The sequence below is a fragment of the Rattus rattus genome, chromosome 11 (genome assembly GCF_011064425.1).
Source record: "Rattus rattus isolate New Zealand chromosome 11, Rrattus_CSIRO_v1, whole genome shotgun sequence".
Taxonomy (NCBI): domain Eukaryota; kingdom Metazoa; phylum Chordata; class Mammalia; order Rodentia; family Muridae; genus Rattus; species Rattus rattus.
The window spans coordinates 73,984,721-74,001,681 of NC_046164.1; the positions used below are offsets into that span (position 1 = coordinate 73,984,721).

At 49.3% G+C, this 16,961-nt stretch overlaps 1 protein-coding gene across 1 annotated transcript in view; it reads left to right on the top strand.

Moving 5' to 3' along the window:
* Positions 1-16,961, top strand: part of Ap1b1 (adaptor related protein complex 1 subunit beta 1) — a 51,993-nt gene that overhangs the window by 22,564 nt on the left and 12,468 nt on the right. The window contains exons 4-12 of the mRNA XM_032916063.1: positions 8-113; positions 2,490-2,625; positions 3,491-3,736; positions 5,954-6,144; positions 6,989-7,210; positions 9,559-9,679; positions 10,782-10,877; positions 11,744-11,859; positions 12,743-12,908. Coding sequence (XP_032771954.1) covers positions 8-113; positions 2,490-2,625; positions 3,491-3,736; positions 5,954-6,144; positions 6,989-7,210; positions 9,559-9,679; positions 10,782-10,877; positions 11,744-11,859; positions 12,743-12,908 — 1,400 coding nt within the window. The remainder of the gene's footprint in view (positions 1-7; positions 114-2,489; positions 2,626-3,490; positions 3,737-5,953; positions 6,145-6,988; positions 7,211-9,558; positions 9,680-10,781; positions 10,878-11,743; positions 11,860-12,742; positions 12,909-16,961) is intronic.

The window sequence follows — 16,961 nt, forward strand, 5'->3', positions numbered from 1 at the left end:
TCCTCAGGGGAGATCTTCGAGTTGAAGGCAGAGCTTAACAGTGACAAGAAGGAGAAGAAGAAGGAGGCAGTAAAGAAAGTGATCGCATCAATGACCGTGGGCAAAGATGTCAGGTATGCAGGAGCAGGCAGGTGACAGCCAGGTGCTGACCAATATTGAGGCTCATAGCTTGGGTGCAGGTCAGCTCTTTGGCTCCTTTGGACAAACCTCATTTACAGACACAGGATTCTGTTTGCACACGAGTGACAGGCTGAAGTGCTAATGGCTCAGACAAGTGAGTGGAGCAGACTGGGTTGAGAGGGCAGCTGGCATTCCAGAGGGTGCAGCAGAATCCAAGGCTCCAGAGGAAAATGGGCACAGTACAGCTGGGCATTCTGGGTTGTTTGTTTTTCCTGAGAACAGGAAGTATGTTTTGTTGTTGTCGTTCTCTGTTCCGACACTCAGCACCTGGTCTAGTCAGTCTTCATGTCCTATGTAGTTGTGTCAAACTGCCTGTCAAACTGAGAAGTGATACAGTTCATTTCACGACTGCTCTGTATTTTCATTGGCCCATCTACAGAAAACCTTCAGATGCATTTTCTCAGGTTCTCTACACGGCCCATTGTGTGCAATGATGTTTCTTCTGCCAAAATAAATGAGGCAATGAGGAAAATTACTCTGAAATAGTCACACGGCTAACGCAGAAAGAGAAATAAAACCTGGGCCTTTCAGAACCCAGACTTTGTCGTCTGTGTGTGTCATGGTCCCTTGCACATACCACAGAGGTTCTGATACTCCCTAGCTGGACCTTACAGAATGTCCCACTCTCCCAGGCTTCCACACAGATTGCCCACGCCATTGCTGACCTTAGGAAGGCCTTCCTACAGCCAGTCTAGGAGAGTCCCTAGCACAGACCTTGTTAGAACAGAGTGTAAAAGGATTGGTGTCTGGGATATGAGGTGCCTCAGGGGGTGAAGGTGTCTACCACCAAGCCTGGTGACCTGAGTTCAATTCCCAGGACCCACAAGGCTGTCCACTACTACTTGTTCTCTGATCTCCACATGTGTGCTGTTGCCCACGTGCCCTAGTGCGTGCACACACGCACACCCACACTCAATAAACTGTAATTTTAAAATATGTTGAAAGATGGGGCATCTCTAAGTCTCATACTTTCTAGAAGGAAAAGGTTTTCTTCAGTTAGAACAGTACTGTCACTTTCTAACAGAAAATAGCTTTGTTCTTCCTCCTTAAAAGAGCTTGCTCTGCTCATGACGCCTGGAGAGCCATTCAGGCTCTTCACTTCCTCTTCCTCTCTCCACAGTGGCTCTGTTCTTCTGGTGTGTCATCTTCCCAGGTTACTTTGTCCTCTGCAGCTCTGAGGGAACCTGGCCTGTGTGGCACCCCCTTCATGTTCTGTTTCCTTGTTCTTGGTAATAAAGACAGATGATGGCTCAAATTCCAGAAAACCCGTCTGTGCGTTTCACATCTCAAGGCCTGTACTCTGGGACCATTATGGGACCTGTTGGGAAGAGTCCTACCAAGTACAGCAACGGTCATAGATCTGACTCTTCATGTTGTCTGACATTTTGGGAGGTGGTCGTGTGAGTTGAAGACAGAGCTTCTTTGTGTAGCCCTGGCTGGCCTGGAACTCTGTAGACCAGGCTAGCCTCAAACTCAAAGATCCACCTGCCTCTGCTGGGATTAAATGTGCCACTCTGCCTGGTCAATGTTAGATTAATAAGATTCTTTAAAGGCATGCACCACCACCACTGTTGGACATTTCTTAATTCAGAATTATTTGACATGGGAACACACCGCTGGCCTCCTGGGGCTGTTAAAGGAGATGACGTATGTCCACTCCTTAGCACCAAGTCTGGCACACAGCATGTGTCATATACCTTGCTTGTGGTGCCACACTGTTCCCTCAGCCCTGCTTCCCTGAGATGCTCTATATGGGACCAATGGAGTGTAAGGAATGGACAAAGAATGACAATTCAGCAAAGACCAGAAGCTTCAGGAATGCTTTCTTTCTTTCTTTTTTTTTTTTTTTTAAAGATTTATTTATTTATTATAGATAAGTACACTGTAGCTGTCTTCAGACACACCAGAAGAGGGCATCAGATCCCATTACAGATGGTTGTGAGCCACCATGTGGTTGCTGGGAATTGAACTCAGGACCTCTGGAAGAGCAGCCAGTGCTCTTAACCACTGAGCCATCTCCCCAGCCCACCAGGAATGCTCTTTTAAGTATCACAAAGGCCTGGAAAAGTGGGTTTCCGGAGGTGGGGAGCAGTACGGGAATTGAACCCTGGACCTTGTGTGTGCTAGGCAAGTGCTCTACCATTAAGTCCCAACCCTAGCCAAAGTCAGCCTCTGTTGCCCCTTCTTTACAGATGAAGAAACTTTCCCCTGCTTCTCCCTGTCATCCCTTTCCTCCCCTGCAGTTAGATGTCTGAAAAGCCCACTGTTCTCGGTCTTCAGCCTCTTCTGATGCTCCCTTGATCTTGCAGTGCTCTCTTCCCTGATGTGGTGAACTGCATGCAGACAGACAACCTGGAGCTAAAGAAGCTGGTGTACCTGTACTTGATGAACTATGCCAAGAGTCAGCCTGACATGGCCATCATGGCTGTCAACACCTTCGTGAAGGTGAGCAGAAACCTGGTGGAAGTGGGAGCGGGGTGAAGACTGCTCACTCTCTCATGTCCGTAGTGCTTAGCACCCGGGCTCAGTTGCAGACTCACAGGCTTCCTTCTGCCTATTCAGGCTGAGGCCCTCTCCCTCCAGCAGAGGGCTCCCTCTCTCTGCAGAACCACAGACTGAAAGACCGCCTCATTCAGTCCCCGTGAGGTGGCAGCAGGCCCACTGGCCTCTCATTCTCCTGGGCCGGGCAGTCACTCCTGTGTCTGCTGCCAGCACAGACTTCAGGAAGCACCCGAGAGCAGCTCCGTTCCCTTTCTATATGACTCCTTTCTGTGTTTCTGTTCCCAGATGAGGAGCAAAGCATGAACTTGGACGTTGGCTCCTAGCCCACTATGCTCACATACAGGAAAATTAGGGGTTTCTGTGGCTGTGTGTGCCTGTAATTCCAGCACTCGGGAGGCTAAGGAAGGAGAATTGCTATGACAATAGGTTGTAGCTAGGCTACATAGCGAGTTCCAGGCCAATCTGAGCAGTATCCCAAGACCCTGTCTCAAAAAGAAAAGACTATGGTGCTAGGAACATGGAGGTCTGGATTGCCAGTCTGCTCTGACTGGGTGAGCCCATAACCACCTCCAAAGCCTTCCTTGGTTGGGAAATGGCCTCAGGATGCAGCAGAGAAAGGGTATAGAGCCCATATGTGGCAAATGCTCGGCATCCATTCTGTGGCATTTGCTTTGAGTATTGTTGGCTATGGGCAGTGGAGATCCCATAGCAGCTGCCTGATGTTGCTCAGAGCTGGAGGCCAGGAAGAATAGGAAGCCACAGATGACTCATCCTGCCCTGCCCCTGGCCAATGACTGGTTCTCCTCAGGACTGTGAGGACCCCAACCCCCTTATCCGGGCCCTGGCTGTGAGGACTATGGGCTGCATCCGCGTTGACAAGATCACAGAGTACTTGTGTGAACCACTCCGGAAATGCCTGAAGGATGAAGACCCATATGTGCGCAAGACAGCAGCTGTGTGTGTAGCCAAGCTCCACGACATCAACGCCCAGCTGGTAGAGGACCAGGGTTTCCTGGACACACTCAAAGACCTCATCTCTGACTCTAACCCCATGGTAAGTTGCTAACAGTCATCGTGATGCCTCCACAGACCTGGATTGCTTGAGAAGACAGCCTGACTTTCCACCTTAGGAGTTAGGCCCTCGCTGAATATCTAATGTGCTCCCTCCTTGCGGTGGTTGGCAGGGAACGAGGCCTGGTTTTCCAGTGGCCTCTCAAACTAGCTATATTTAGGAAAGCTGCCTAATCTTTCAGAGCCCTGTTTGTCTCATTGTTAGATTTTCAGGAGGTCACATACCTGACCTCAGCTGGCCTGCTCCGGCAAGCAGTGACTACAGTCAGTGCTATTGTCTGTCCCTTTCCAGTTGCTGTCATGTCAGTAACTCCTAACCAAGACTTCCTGTCATTTCCAGGCATGTAGTCCTCTTCCTTGTAGGGTTGAAATGGCGTCACCCTACAGTACTACAGTGAACAGAACAGGACACCAGGAAGCATTAGCTGGGAACCCCGTCCCCTCACTCACTCTGATGGCAGGAGTTTGCAGTGAAGTTTGTCGGGACCTGTAATCCCAGCAGTCAAAAGGCTGAGTCAGGAGGATTGAGAGTTAAAGGCCAGCCGTCTATACAGAACAAGATCTTTTCTAAAAATTGAAAACTCTGTAAGAAATCAATGGAATATTTAAAACACTGGGCACTGCTCCCACTTTGTATCCAACAGAAACACCGACTGCTTATCAACTAAAGGCTGCTAACTAGAACACTGTGTCATAGAGAAAAGTTGTAAACATTGTAGACTGTCCAGGAAAGGAGCTGTCCTGGCCAAAACATTTGGTGAACCCTCCATAGCCTGCACCCATCCACTAGCAGCAGCCTTGAAGAGATAGATCTGCAGGACTTCTGTCTCTGAGCAGCACAGCTGACAGCCACTGCAATGAGCACTCTGGCCACTAGAGGGCGGCGGGCTTGTTTCAGTGCGAGGTCCCTGGAGCTGGGCTTCTCTCTTTCCAATGGCAGGTGTACTGATTGTAGTTTTGCTTTACAGAGGATCAGTGGGGTGAGTGCTTGCTGTAGGCCAGACTTTCTTGAGGCTCTAGAACCTACCAATAGGATCACACCATATTCCTTACAGAACATCCCATAGGGTCACACCATAGTCCTTACAGACTGTCCCATAGGGTCACAGCATAGTCCTTACAGAGCATCCTATAGGGTCATACCATATTCCTTACAGACTGTCCCATAGGGTCACACCATAGTCTTTATAGAGTGTCCCATAGGATCACACTATAGTCCTTACAGACTGTCCCATAGGATCACACCACAGTCCTTACAGAGCATCCCATAGGGTCACACTATAGTCCTTACAGAGCATCCCATAGGGTCACACCACAGTCCTTACAGAACGTCCCATAGGGTCACACCACAGTCCTTACAGAGCATCCCATAGGATCACACCACAGTCCTTACAGAGCATCCCATAGGGTCATACTATAGTCCTTACAGAGCATCCCATAGGGTCATACTATAGTCCTTACAGAGCATCCCAAAGGGTCACACTATAGTCCTTACAGAACATCCCATAGGGTCACACCACAGTCCTTACAGAACATCCTATAGAGTCACACCATAGTCCTTACAGAGCATCCCATAGGATCACACCACAGTCCTTACAGAACATCCCATAGGGTCACACTACAGTCCTTACAGAACATCCCATAGGATCACACTATAGTCCTTACAGAGCATCCCATAGGGTCACACTATAGTCCTTACAGAGCATCCCATAGGGTCACACTATAGTCCTTACAGAGCATCCCATAGGGTCACACTATAGTCCTTACAGAGCATCCCATAGGATCACACTATAGTCCTTACAGACTGTCCCATAGGGTCACACTATAGTCCTTACAGACTGTCCCATAGGATCACACTATAGTCCTTACAGCATCCCATAGGATCACACTATAGTCCTTACAGACTGTCCCATAGGATCACACTATAGTCCTTACAGACTGTCCCATAGGATCACACTATAGTCCTTACAGAGCATCCCATAGGGTCACACCACAGTCCTTATAGAACGTCCCATAGGGTCACACCACAGTCCTTACAGAACGTCCCATAAGGTCACACCACAGTCCTTACAGAATGTCCAGTAGGGTCACAGCATAGTCCTTACAGAATGTGCCATCTTGATCTCCTAGTGTCATTAGCCCCTGTGCTCCCTGACGTGAGCAGTACCTCCAGCCTCTACCCTTCTGTCCTCTCATCCAGGTGGTAGCAAATGCAGTGGCTGCCCTGTCAGAGATCGCTGAGTCTCACCCCAGTAGCAACCTGCTTGACTTGAACCCACAGTCTATCAACAAGCTGCTGACAGCCCTTAATGAGTGCACCGAGTGGGGCCAGATCTTCATTCTGGACTGTCTGGCCAACTACATGCCCAAGGATGACCGTGAGGCCCAGAGGTGAGCAGACAAACCCTGGCCAGGAACTGACAAGGATCTGTCTAGGCTGAATCAAGTTTTGTAGCTTCAGAACCACTGACTTTTCTAGGTACCTGACTCTGCTAGGTGCCTTCAGTGTTAGGTAATCTTTAGAGCAAGTCTGTGAAACGTATCCTATCATCCTCGACCACCTCACAGACAAGGAGACTGAATTAGTGAGAGGAGGAAAACTGTGTAGTTCACCCAGCTGGATCTGTCTTGACCAACATGAGTGAGTGCTTTGGCAGTGGGGAGGGAAAGAGCTGACAGTTGGAGGTATCTGCCGTGTGCCAGCCTCTGCACTCACTCTGTTCACTCACATGCCCACAAGCCTGTGAAGTAGATATGTGATTGCATCAACTCTCAGATGAGGAAACTGAGGCTCATGGTGTCTTGGACCTGTGACTCAGTGGTAGCAGACAAGAAGGCCTTCTTCCTGTGGCTCAGTAGGTAGGGTGACAGCTGAGCATGCATGAAGCCCTGAGCTGTGCCCACAGTGCAGGAACCACACTTGGTGGTGTGGTGGGTCTTCTCAGCGCTTGGAGATGAAGGCAAGAGGGTCAGAGTGTTAAAGTCAGTGGCAGAACACTTGTCTCAGACATGAGGCCCTAGGTTCAGTGCTAGTACTGGAAGGAAAAGAAAAGGGGGTGGGGGGTAGGAAACAACCTTGGCTTGAGAAGCTCATGGGCTGCATAGCAAGTTTAAGGCCCATCTAGGTTACATCTGTCTCAAAACAAAAGCCAAAAGACATGCTGTTGTGAAAAGTGAAAAAGGACCTTTTTCCCTTGTCTCCTTCTCTTTGCTCTACTGTGACTGCTGACCGCAGCATCTGCGAGCGGGTCACTCCTAGGCTTTCCCATGCCAACTCTGCTGTGGTGCTGTCCGCAGTGAAGGTGCTGATGAAGTTCATGGAGATGCTGTCTAAGGACCTGGACTACTATGCCACACTGCTCAAGAAGCTGGCCCCTCCCCTGGTCACACTGCTGTCAGCAGAGCCAGAGTTGCAGTATGTGGCTCTGCGCAATATTAACCTCATTGTACAGAAAAGGTACGGCGACTGCCACACACGTCTGCCATATGCTGGAGACAGGGACCCTCGGGGAAGACTGATCTGTCACCATGTAGGAAGCCTGAAGAGTGTAAGGGGTTCTCAACCAGAGTACCTTTCCCTTTAGGGACACTTGACAATGTCTGGAGATATATTTGGTTCTCACAACCTGAGGCTGCTACTGGCATCGAGTGGGCAGAGACCGGGGACACTGTCAGTATCCTACAGTGCTGTAGAGTCCCAGGTCAGTGGTCAGTACACTGGTCAGCCTCAGAGAGGGTGAGCACAGTGCTGCCTCGCCCTGACACCGGGCAGCTCAGAGCCTGCTCAGCCCTTGACATCTCAAGACATGTATGTTATGTGTGCAGTTTGCTTGGGGACAAAGTTCATAGGTCTCACTGAAATCCTCACTATTGGACACCTTAGAGGTGCTGAGAGATGATGGACTTGGCATAACCTCAAGGCCTAGGGGGAGTAGAACAGAGTGCTGGGCGGCCTCCTGTTTTCCTCCTAAGGAGGTGACTTAGGAAGTCACTGCACCCAAGGAAGGGGTCCTGCTAGATGGGTAGGGTCTGAAACTCTGAGCAGCACCAGTGTGAAATGTCACAGAAATGATCTCCTCCACGGCATCCCTGAGGGAGGGCATCTTGCAGCTGGGGTGGGATCCTAAATTCTTCTCCCACCTTTAGTCTAAGAGATCTCTTTATAGTCAGGGCTTAACATGGGAACTCATTCCTGCTGTCTGCTGCCAAGAACCAGGACCACAGTGAGCATGGCCACTGTGGTCAAGCCTAGGAAGGTCGTACACCACACTCTGTCACAGCATCTCTCTGGCTCTTCCTTAGAGGGCCAGAGATATTTATTGAGCTGGGACGTTTGTGAAGATTTGGAAGGTGAACATGGATAAAGTATCCCAAGTCCCTAAGCGATGCGACGTTTCGAAATTGGGCTTTGCTGTTGCAGTGCAGGTCTCTATGTACCAATGCCCATGGGTCACTGCATTAGTTAGAATACAGGAACTAGGTCAGCATGAAAGGTCCTCTCTGCTCTATTTAACATGATAATCTCTTAAGAAATTGTCTGTGTCACGCGGTCATGACCTGTGGCAGGCTGACACGATTGGGCGGCCTTTGTCAGGCCTTGCTCATAGAGTCACCTTCCCACCCATCTCACTTCCCTCCCCACAGAGCACCCAAAGCTTGTTCGGCCAGCCTCTCACACAAGTTTGCATTCAGTAGACTCTTGAGTTCCTCCTTCCCCTGTCCCTGTCACAGAGCTTCATCCCTGCTATAACTTTGTTTTCGAATTACACATTTCTATCTTGGAGAGGATATAGAAGCAGGGGTTGGATGGTGCCTTTCACCTTGCTCTCAACCACTTAGTGTGTGACACACGCAAGCTTTATAGCCTTTCAGAATTTCCTTGTCTTAGAAAAGTGTGTCCTGTGGTACCATTGAGGGCAGCAGGCAGCAGCGGACGAGCTAGCCAGCTCACCGGGTGACAGTTCCCATTAGGAAGTGCCTTCATAAAGCAGGCATTGATGATACTAGATGTTTTTCTTCTCCCTCATCTGACCTACTGTACAAGAGTCAGTTTGTGTCTACAAATTCACCCTTATGTTCTGAAACTGGCTAGCATTTCCCAATAGCTAGCCATTGTGCTCCTCCCTAAGACTTGCTAGAATGCCAACAGCTCTGTCATAAAGGAAAGTATGGAAGAAGTCATGACATGCTTCCTCATGGGCTTTCCCTCTGTTGGAGGATCACGAGAGAGAGACAAGCAACCTGTGTGAAGTGTTTGTGCCAGGGAGCCTGATTGAGACAGGGTACCTAAGGTGTGCATTAGGGGTACACTCCAATATTTCAGGACTCCAGAGGGAAAGCAAGGTTTGAGTATAAACCATACTGTTTATAAGTAGTATAGTCAACCACTATTTTTACCATCATATGACCAGGATGAGTGTTCCCAATTTGAGTTCACACACACCAGGTCTAATAACTGGCAGATCTGGGCCTGTGGTGGTAATCGTTCTTGCATAGTTCATTCTTATTTCATGGGTTAGGAATCTAAACACTGAGCTCACACATTGGGATTAAAACCCTGGCCTGCTGCCTGCTAACCTTGGGAACTCTTTTTCCTTCCTGAGATGTGTTCCAGCAAGCTGTAGCCAGGCAGAGCCACTGCTTATAATCACACAATCTTAGTAGAAGTTCTGCCTCCCTAGAAATCGTATTTCACCTGTAGCCCAGGAATTCCCCTGCAGATGTGGAATAGCTTCCTTGAAGGTCTTCTGATGTTTGTTTGTTTATTTGTTTGTTCGTTCTCTGGGCATCCTGCCCTGCCACCAGGCCAGAGATTTTGAAGCATGAAATGAAGGTTTTCTTTGTGAAGTACAATGACCCCATCTACGTGAAGCTGGAGAAACTGGACATTATGATCCGCCTGGCCTCCCAGGCCAACATTGCCCAGGCAAGCAAGCAGAGTGCCGTGGTGTGGGGCACAAGCTTTGGTGTCAAGACGACTTCCTTACTAGCTATGTCTGTAGGTCAGGTCGGCTAAGCATGCCCAGGGTTGGCATTTTGTCTCAGAGAGAGTGCAGCATGGGGGAGGGGAGGGACAGCATTGTAAGCAGGCAGAAACAACTCATATTTACATTACTGGAGAATGTCCTTAAGCTGTGCACACAGCTACACTACTGAAGTCCCAGATACCTGAGTTCCTGGAGCAGGAGAACACTTGTCCTGAGATCAAGACTATCCCGGGCAACATGCGTAACTTCCTACATAGACGCATAAAGTTCTTATTCTCCCTCTTGCCTGCCATCTAGTCACTAGAGAGTGATATTGGGCACCGAGGTGTGTCGCTCAGTCAGTAAAGCACTTCCTAGGGGCAGCCGTGAAGACTCGAAATTGATGCCCAGAACCTGTGCTTAACAAGCTGAGTGTGGGAGCCGTGCAGTTAAGAGCACTCGCTACTCTTTCAAGGACAGGGGTTTAGTTCTCAGCACCCACTTCAGGCAGCCCACAGACACCTGCAACTCCAGTGTCAGGATATCTGATGCCACCTTCTGTTCTTCACACACACACACACACACACACACACACACACACACACACACACACACACACACACACACACACACTGGAATGTAAAGAGAAGGTGGATGATTCTGAGAAGTGACTGCTCTGGCTTCCACATTCATGTGCACACATATCTATAGCCATACGTCCTTCCCCCAGAAGCAGTAGTTGAAGCTGGGGATGTAGGTCGGTGGTTAGAGCACCCACTTAGCACATACAAGGCCTGATCAATCCCAGCACCACACACACAGTAATGTACTTGGATGTAGTAGCCGCCAGTATAAAGCAAGGGTTGTGCCTTTCTACACAGTCGCCTCTACCTCCCTTTGAGTTATCTTCCCTTTGACGAACCTAGTGACACTCCCCAGGGCTATCATGAGCGCAAGCAGCAGAATGGCGTCCCTTTTGGCGTTTGCACATCCCTGTTACCCAAGAGCTGTAACAGGTGGTTCCATCAGATCCATCCAACCTGTTTTCTGTTTGGACCACAGGTATTGGCAGAACTCAAAGAGTATGCGACAGAAGTAGATGTGGATTTTGTACGGAAGGCAGTGCGTGCCATTGGCCGCTGTGCCATCAAGGTGGAGGTGAGTAGGCTCTGGAATTCTGTTTTTAGCCAGGGTAGGGAAGGTTATCAAAAACAGAAAGCACCGTGATCTAGCAGTTACTCATGGTCCAGGAAATCCAAGGGTCACCCACAGAGCCTCCAAGGTGTCCTCTATGCAGATTAGATTGGTACTTTCTCACATTAGGCCCTTGCGTTGCAACAGGTCATGATGGTTCTGCAGCATTACCTAAGGCCACAGGGCATCCAGCAGCTTATAGGGTTCCTATTAGACAGGGCCTCTGCCTGATAGGTATTCCAGTTGGTCCTTTGATTGAATTACTGGGCTTCTCCTCTGAGCTACCAAGCCACTCTGCACCCTGGGTCCTGGCACTTTACTCCCTCCCACTCTGCCTATTCCTTGACTGTGACCTGGACTCAGTGGGTCTGCTGGTGGCGTAAAGATCCTAGGATAGCTCGTCTTATCCAGGACAGACCCTTGATGTGGATTAGGGCCCTCCCGAGACATCTGCACCCTTGGGCTATTGTTGTGCATACAGATAAAAGCAAAAGACTCAGAACAGAGTCATAGCAGCCCATTTTATGACAAGCCAGAGAGACAGGGCCAAGTAGGGTCACTGAGCCCTTGGGGTTTGCCTGAAGGAACTCCCCATGACCTCACGCTGTCAGAGCTGCACCTCTGACCTTCTCCAGTTCTTCTCTATCTGCACGTCCTTTTCATTCAGAGCCTGCAGTTGGCCCTTTTTCTCTACCCCCTCATCGAGGGAGAGTGATCTGTTCTGTGCTATGATAAGGAAGGTGGAGCAAGGTGACTCAAGCCGCTTGGCCTTGGCATGACCGATTCCCAGTGGAGACACTGTACCCACTCTGCCTCTTTTTCCCACACAGCAATCTGCAGAGCGCTGTGTGAGCACATTGCTTGATCTCATCCAGACCAAGGTCAACTATGTGGTCCAGGAAGCCATTGTGGTCATTAAAGACATCTTCCGCAAGTACCCCAACAAGTAGGTGCCCACTCTTCCTGGTAAAAGCACAGCCTGGCTTCCCTTTCCTCGCCTCCTTTTCCATTTCACAAGCAGCTTTCTCAAAAGAAACTTTTTGTCTTTCTTCTTTTACCCAAACTGGCTGTCCAGGCCAAAATAAGAGCAGCTAAACTCCAACAGCTAAAACATTCGCTATCACCGGCAGTGGTGGTGCTTGCCTCTAATCCCAGCATTTGGGAGACAGAGGCAGGCAAGATCTCTGTGAGGTGGAGGACAGCCTGGGAAACACAGTCTCAAAACACACACACACACACACACACACACACACACACACACACACACACACACAGAGACAGACACACACACAGAGACAGACACACACACAGAGACAGACAGACACAGAGAGACAGACAGACACACACACAGACAGACAGACACACACAGACAGACAGACAGATACACAGAGATAGACACAGAGAGACACAGACACACACACACACAGACAGACAGACAGATACACACACACACACAGAAACAGACAGACACACAGAGACACAGACACACATACACACACACACCCATACATACACCCCACATATATACACAGACAGACACACACATACATACACACATCCATACATACATCACACACACACACACAGACACACACACACACACATACACACCCATACATACATCAGACACACACACACATACACACACACATCCATACACACACACACACATATACACGTACACACATACCCCACATACACAGAGACAGACAGACAGACACCCCCTCCCACACACACACACTCTCTCCTCATCCCCAGCTTCTCTCCAGACCTGGGATGCTGCATATCCTCACTGGTGCTCACATCCTGGCTCAATCATGCTTTCTCAGGTACGAGAGTGTGATAGCCACGCTGTGTGAGAATCTGGACTCGCTGGATGAGCCTGAGGCTCGCGCTGCTATGATCTGGATAGTGGGCGAGTATGCTGAGCGGATTGACAATGCGGACGAGCTGCTTGAGAGCTTCCTCGACGGCTTCCATGACGAGAGCACCCAGGTGAGCCTTCAAGCAGGCAGAGCCATTCCTGACTGCCTGACCCACCTTTCCCCTCCCTCCACAGACTGCATTGCTGGTATGGCTGCATTGCTCCCACAGCAGTGCCTCAGAAGACATGTGCGAAAGGTGATCAGAAGTTTCTGGCTTTGTTTTTAATTTCATATGTATCTTCAGCCATATATTGACGTGGTTCAAATGGAAATGCTGCAGGGCTTTACAGTGAAAATCACCCTCTGACTGCCTTCTGCCTGTGCCCTCGGTTCCCTGGTGATGGGGAGGTTTAGGATCTGCCGTGGATCTGCGTGTGCACGTGCTTACTCATTTGCAGCCACTTCCCACTGTTGTTGGCATTTGTGTCCTACAATTCCTCAATAAGTGAGTCCTGAGCTAGCCTTCCAGAAGAGACAGACAGAGCCTATGGCATCTAGACATTTTTATCAAATGGTCAACATGTAACATTGATTCATTAGCATCGAGCTCTGGCCCTCAGCCCTGTGACTCGTGCCTGCCTTAGCTTATCTAGCATACATATTTCTCAACAGGGAACATTCCAGCCTTCTGGACAAGCACTACAGCGTCCTAGCTTAGAGACAGTTTTAAATGAAGAAAAAGTTACCTTTTACAGGATGAGAGCTGAAACGAAGGGGGAGTCAGCCTTGCCTTGTCCAACCTCAGCTTGGACATATACATCAGGTGATCTATCTTTCCAGTGCTCTGCCTGTGTGTACAGGTGACCACAGAGCCCTGTGTAAATACTGATTTTAAAGGGCAATGAGAGGCAGGTTTACAAGCACAGAAGCAAGCTGTGGCAGTATACACATGTAATGTCAGCGTTTGTGAGGTAGAGTTTGTCAGATGTTTGCAGTCAGCCTTGGCTATGTAGAGTTTGAGTCTGGCCTGAGTCAGTAAAAACAAGGTTGGTGAGATGACTTGGTGTATAAAATCACCTGCCACACACCCTGACCTCTAGAATTCAGTCGCAGGGACCACATGTCTCACAGCATGCAGGGCCACTCACATACACACAGATGAGAAACACTTGTAATAAAAAAAAAATAAAACCAAGTTTTTACAAGTGTGGGGATGTAAATGCTGTAGTGGTCCATTATCCAACTTCAGATCTCTCAGGAGCTTGCTTTCTCCCTTTAGGGTGCAGCTGAGAGGCATGCGTCATTAATTTATGTATCCTTTAAGTCCACTGGACGTGTGTGTCTAGTCTGTCTTTGTAAACATACTGCTGTGAAAGGCAGTGTGGTGTAAACTATTTCAGGGACGAACCCTTGAGCAGACAGCTTGGAGAGAAGGGATTGTACACTAGGGGTCGGGGTAGCTCTTGCCTGATTTCGTTTGGTAGAGATTGTCCTGGTTTGACCTCATCTAAGATCGTTCTTCCCTGCCTCTTGGACTTGGTTTGAGCAGCTCAGAGGGTAGTGGGTGTAGCTTGTCTGCGTCTCCTCATCCAGCTTCCATCAGTGCTCCTTTTGCTGTGAATTAGGAAATGTCTTCTGCCCAGTGCAGGCCGTGTAACCTAGTGATTCCAAGCATGGGCAGTGGAGTCAGACCCTAGAGCCTACTCCCTCATCCGCTCACTCTCAGGTAATGGTGCTGTGCTCATCTTAGCATGTGTCTGGCTCATCGGAAGTACTCATCAGTGGGAGTATTGACCTGGGTCGGAGTTAGATTCAAAAGGGAAGTGGCCCAGGAGAAAGCAGAGCCTGCTGGTCCCCATAGCCAACATGTCTGCTGGTCCCCATAGCCAACATGTCTGAGCAGCACAGGCCTCCCCTACTCCTGCTTCCATTGTGCTGTTAGGGCTGACTCGGCCACCTCCATGGCTCTGCCTTAGTCACAATCCCACAAGCAGCGTTACAGTGGGTCAACAGTTCAGGCTCTGTCCTTAAAGTTTTCACAATTACCATGGAACTTTTATGCCAACGGTCCGAGAGAAACCCTGAAATCTATGTTTTCTGGAGCCCTTTACCAAGACTGGTGGGCCAGTTGTTCATTCTGCTCTTATCGATGGAAAGAGAGAACGGCAGTTCTCTGAAGGGAAGCCAGCAGAGTGGGTGCTAAGTGAGCAAAAACAGCAGATGTCCATGGCAGAATCATAGCAGTGATTCTCATTGCCACTCACCTCCCACTGCCGCCTGCCGCCTGCCTCTGTGCTGCTTCGTTTTTGCATCAGACTCTGTGGTTCCAAGAAACCAAGCCCTTTCTGTGTTGTTTCTGCCCCTGTAACCAAGTTCTCCTTAAGGCCACAGCAGAAGGTTGCCTCTAGGAGTAAACTGCCAAATATTTGGGTAAATCTTGTAGCCTCTTCCTCCACAGGACTAACCCTGCTGTAGAGCCCGGGATTGGGGACGTTGGAGAACAGCTGAGTCAGAAGTCTATAGGGAAGCAAACATCCCTGAAATTTGAACTCACTCCATGTTCCTTAAATTCACCACGCCCTTGCAGGGTGGATGGAGCTCGCCTTCAGTCCCAGCAGAGCTTCACAAAGGGCTATTGCACTGAGCTCTTGCTCACAGCTAACCAAGAGTTAGGCCCACTTTACAGGGGACGAGACCACCCCATAACTTTAATAACTGTTGGGAAGACAGAGTCAGAGTTCAGCTGAGGAGCGGTCACTCTAGCTCCAGCAAGTGCTGTGGGTTATTTGCAAATCTCACAAGATACCACTCCCATCTGGAACAGGCTATTGCTTTTTTCCCCTGTGTTTTGGAAAGGTGCTTTTGCAACAGGGTTTCCATACATCTTCGGCTGGCCTCCAGCCAGAATTTCCGACCCTGCTGCCGTCCCTCAGTACTGGGATTGCAGGTACGACCACTCTCCATTTAGACGATATGTCTTCCCCACGGCTGAAGGTGCATGGCAGAGCCCCGTGTGTCAGCCACAGGCTGGGCACACTCCTGTCGTGGAAACGGTAGCTGCTGGTCCTGCTCCACTGACCCGTGTGTGAGCAGATGGCAAGTGGCTGGGGGTGAACTCACTCCCACAGGAAACCTCAGCTTCATTTTTTATTTTTATTTAAAAAGGAGCATGGGGGGGGGAGATGACAGCACTTGAGTAGAGACCAATGACAACTTTCAGGAGTTAGTTTTCTCTTTCACCCTGTGAGTCCCAGGGATTAGCAGCAAGCATCTGTACCTACTGAGCCATCTTACCAGTCCCTCCTCTCCATTCCTACTCCTGTTGTCAGACTACCCTGCAAGCTAGGAAGGTGAAGCCATAGCCCAGTGCTGCTGCTGCTCAGCTGCTGGGCACAGGCCTGCCCCAGGCTGACAAAAGAGAAGACGACTAGGAAGGACCGTCCTCGTGCACTCGTGTACACATTTTTTTTCAGCCATGAATTAATTAATTTCCTTCTTTCTTTCTTTCTTTCTTTCTTTCTTTCTTTCTTTCTTTCTTTCTTTCTTTCTTTTCTGTTTTTATTTTTTGAGACTAGGTTTCTTGGAACTTACTCTGCAGACCAGGCTGGTCTATAACTTAGAGACCTACCTGGCTCTGCCTGCAGAGTTCTGGGAGTAAAGATGTGCACCACCACTGCTTGGAATGCTTCCCTTTTCGTGCACAAGATTAATAACATCTAAACTGTCACAGTGCCTCGTGCCTGTAACCCCAGGACTTGGGAGGTTGAGGATGGAGAATTGCTTCACATTTAGGCCAGCCTGAGTAAGTCAAAATAGGATCCAGCCTGGGCTATGGGGTGTGAGCTTGCATCAAAAGCAGAACGAGTAAATAAAAATACAGTGACTTTAAGAAAATTGTCAGCAGTCAACAGATACTCAAGCTTCTGGACTCTGGGCATGGGGAACCTCGGGAAAGGAATCCAGGAACTGACTCAACATGTGGTCTGAACCACGTCCACTCCAGTCTTGGAAGCAGTATTCGAAGCCGTCCTCCACCTTGACCAGACCCTTCTAGAGGACATGGAGTAGACTTCAAATAGCTGCTCAAAGGAGGACCCAACATGGCCCCTCATTTAAAAACCTAGATGTTCCCGGTAGCCTGTGGCTAGGGGTGCCTATGTGCTCTTTCAGCACGCACCACAGC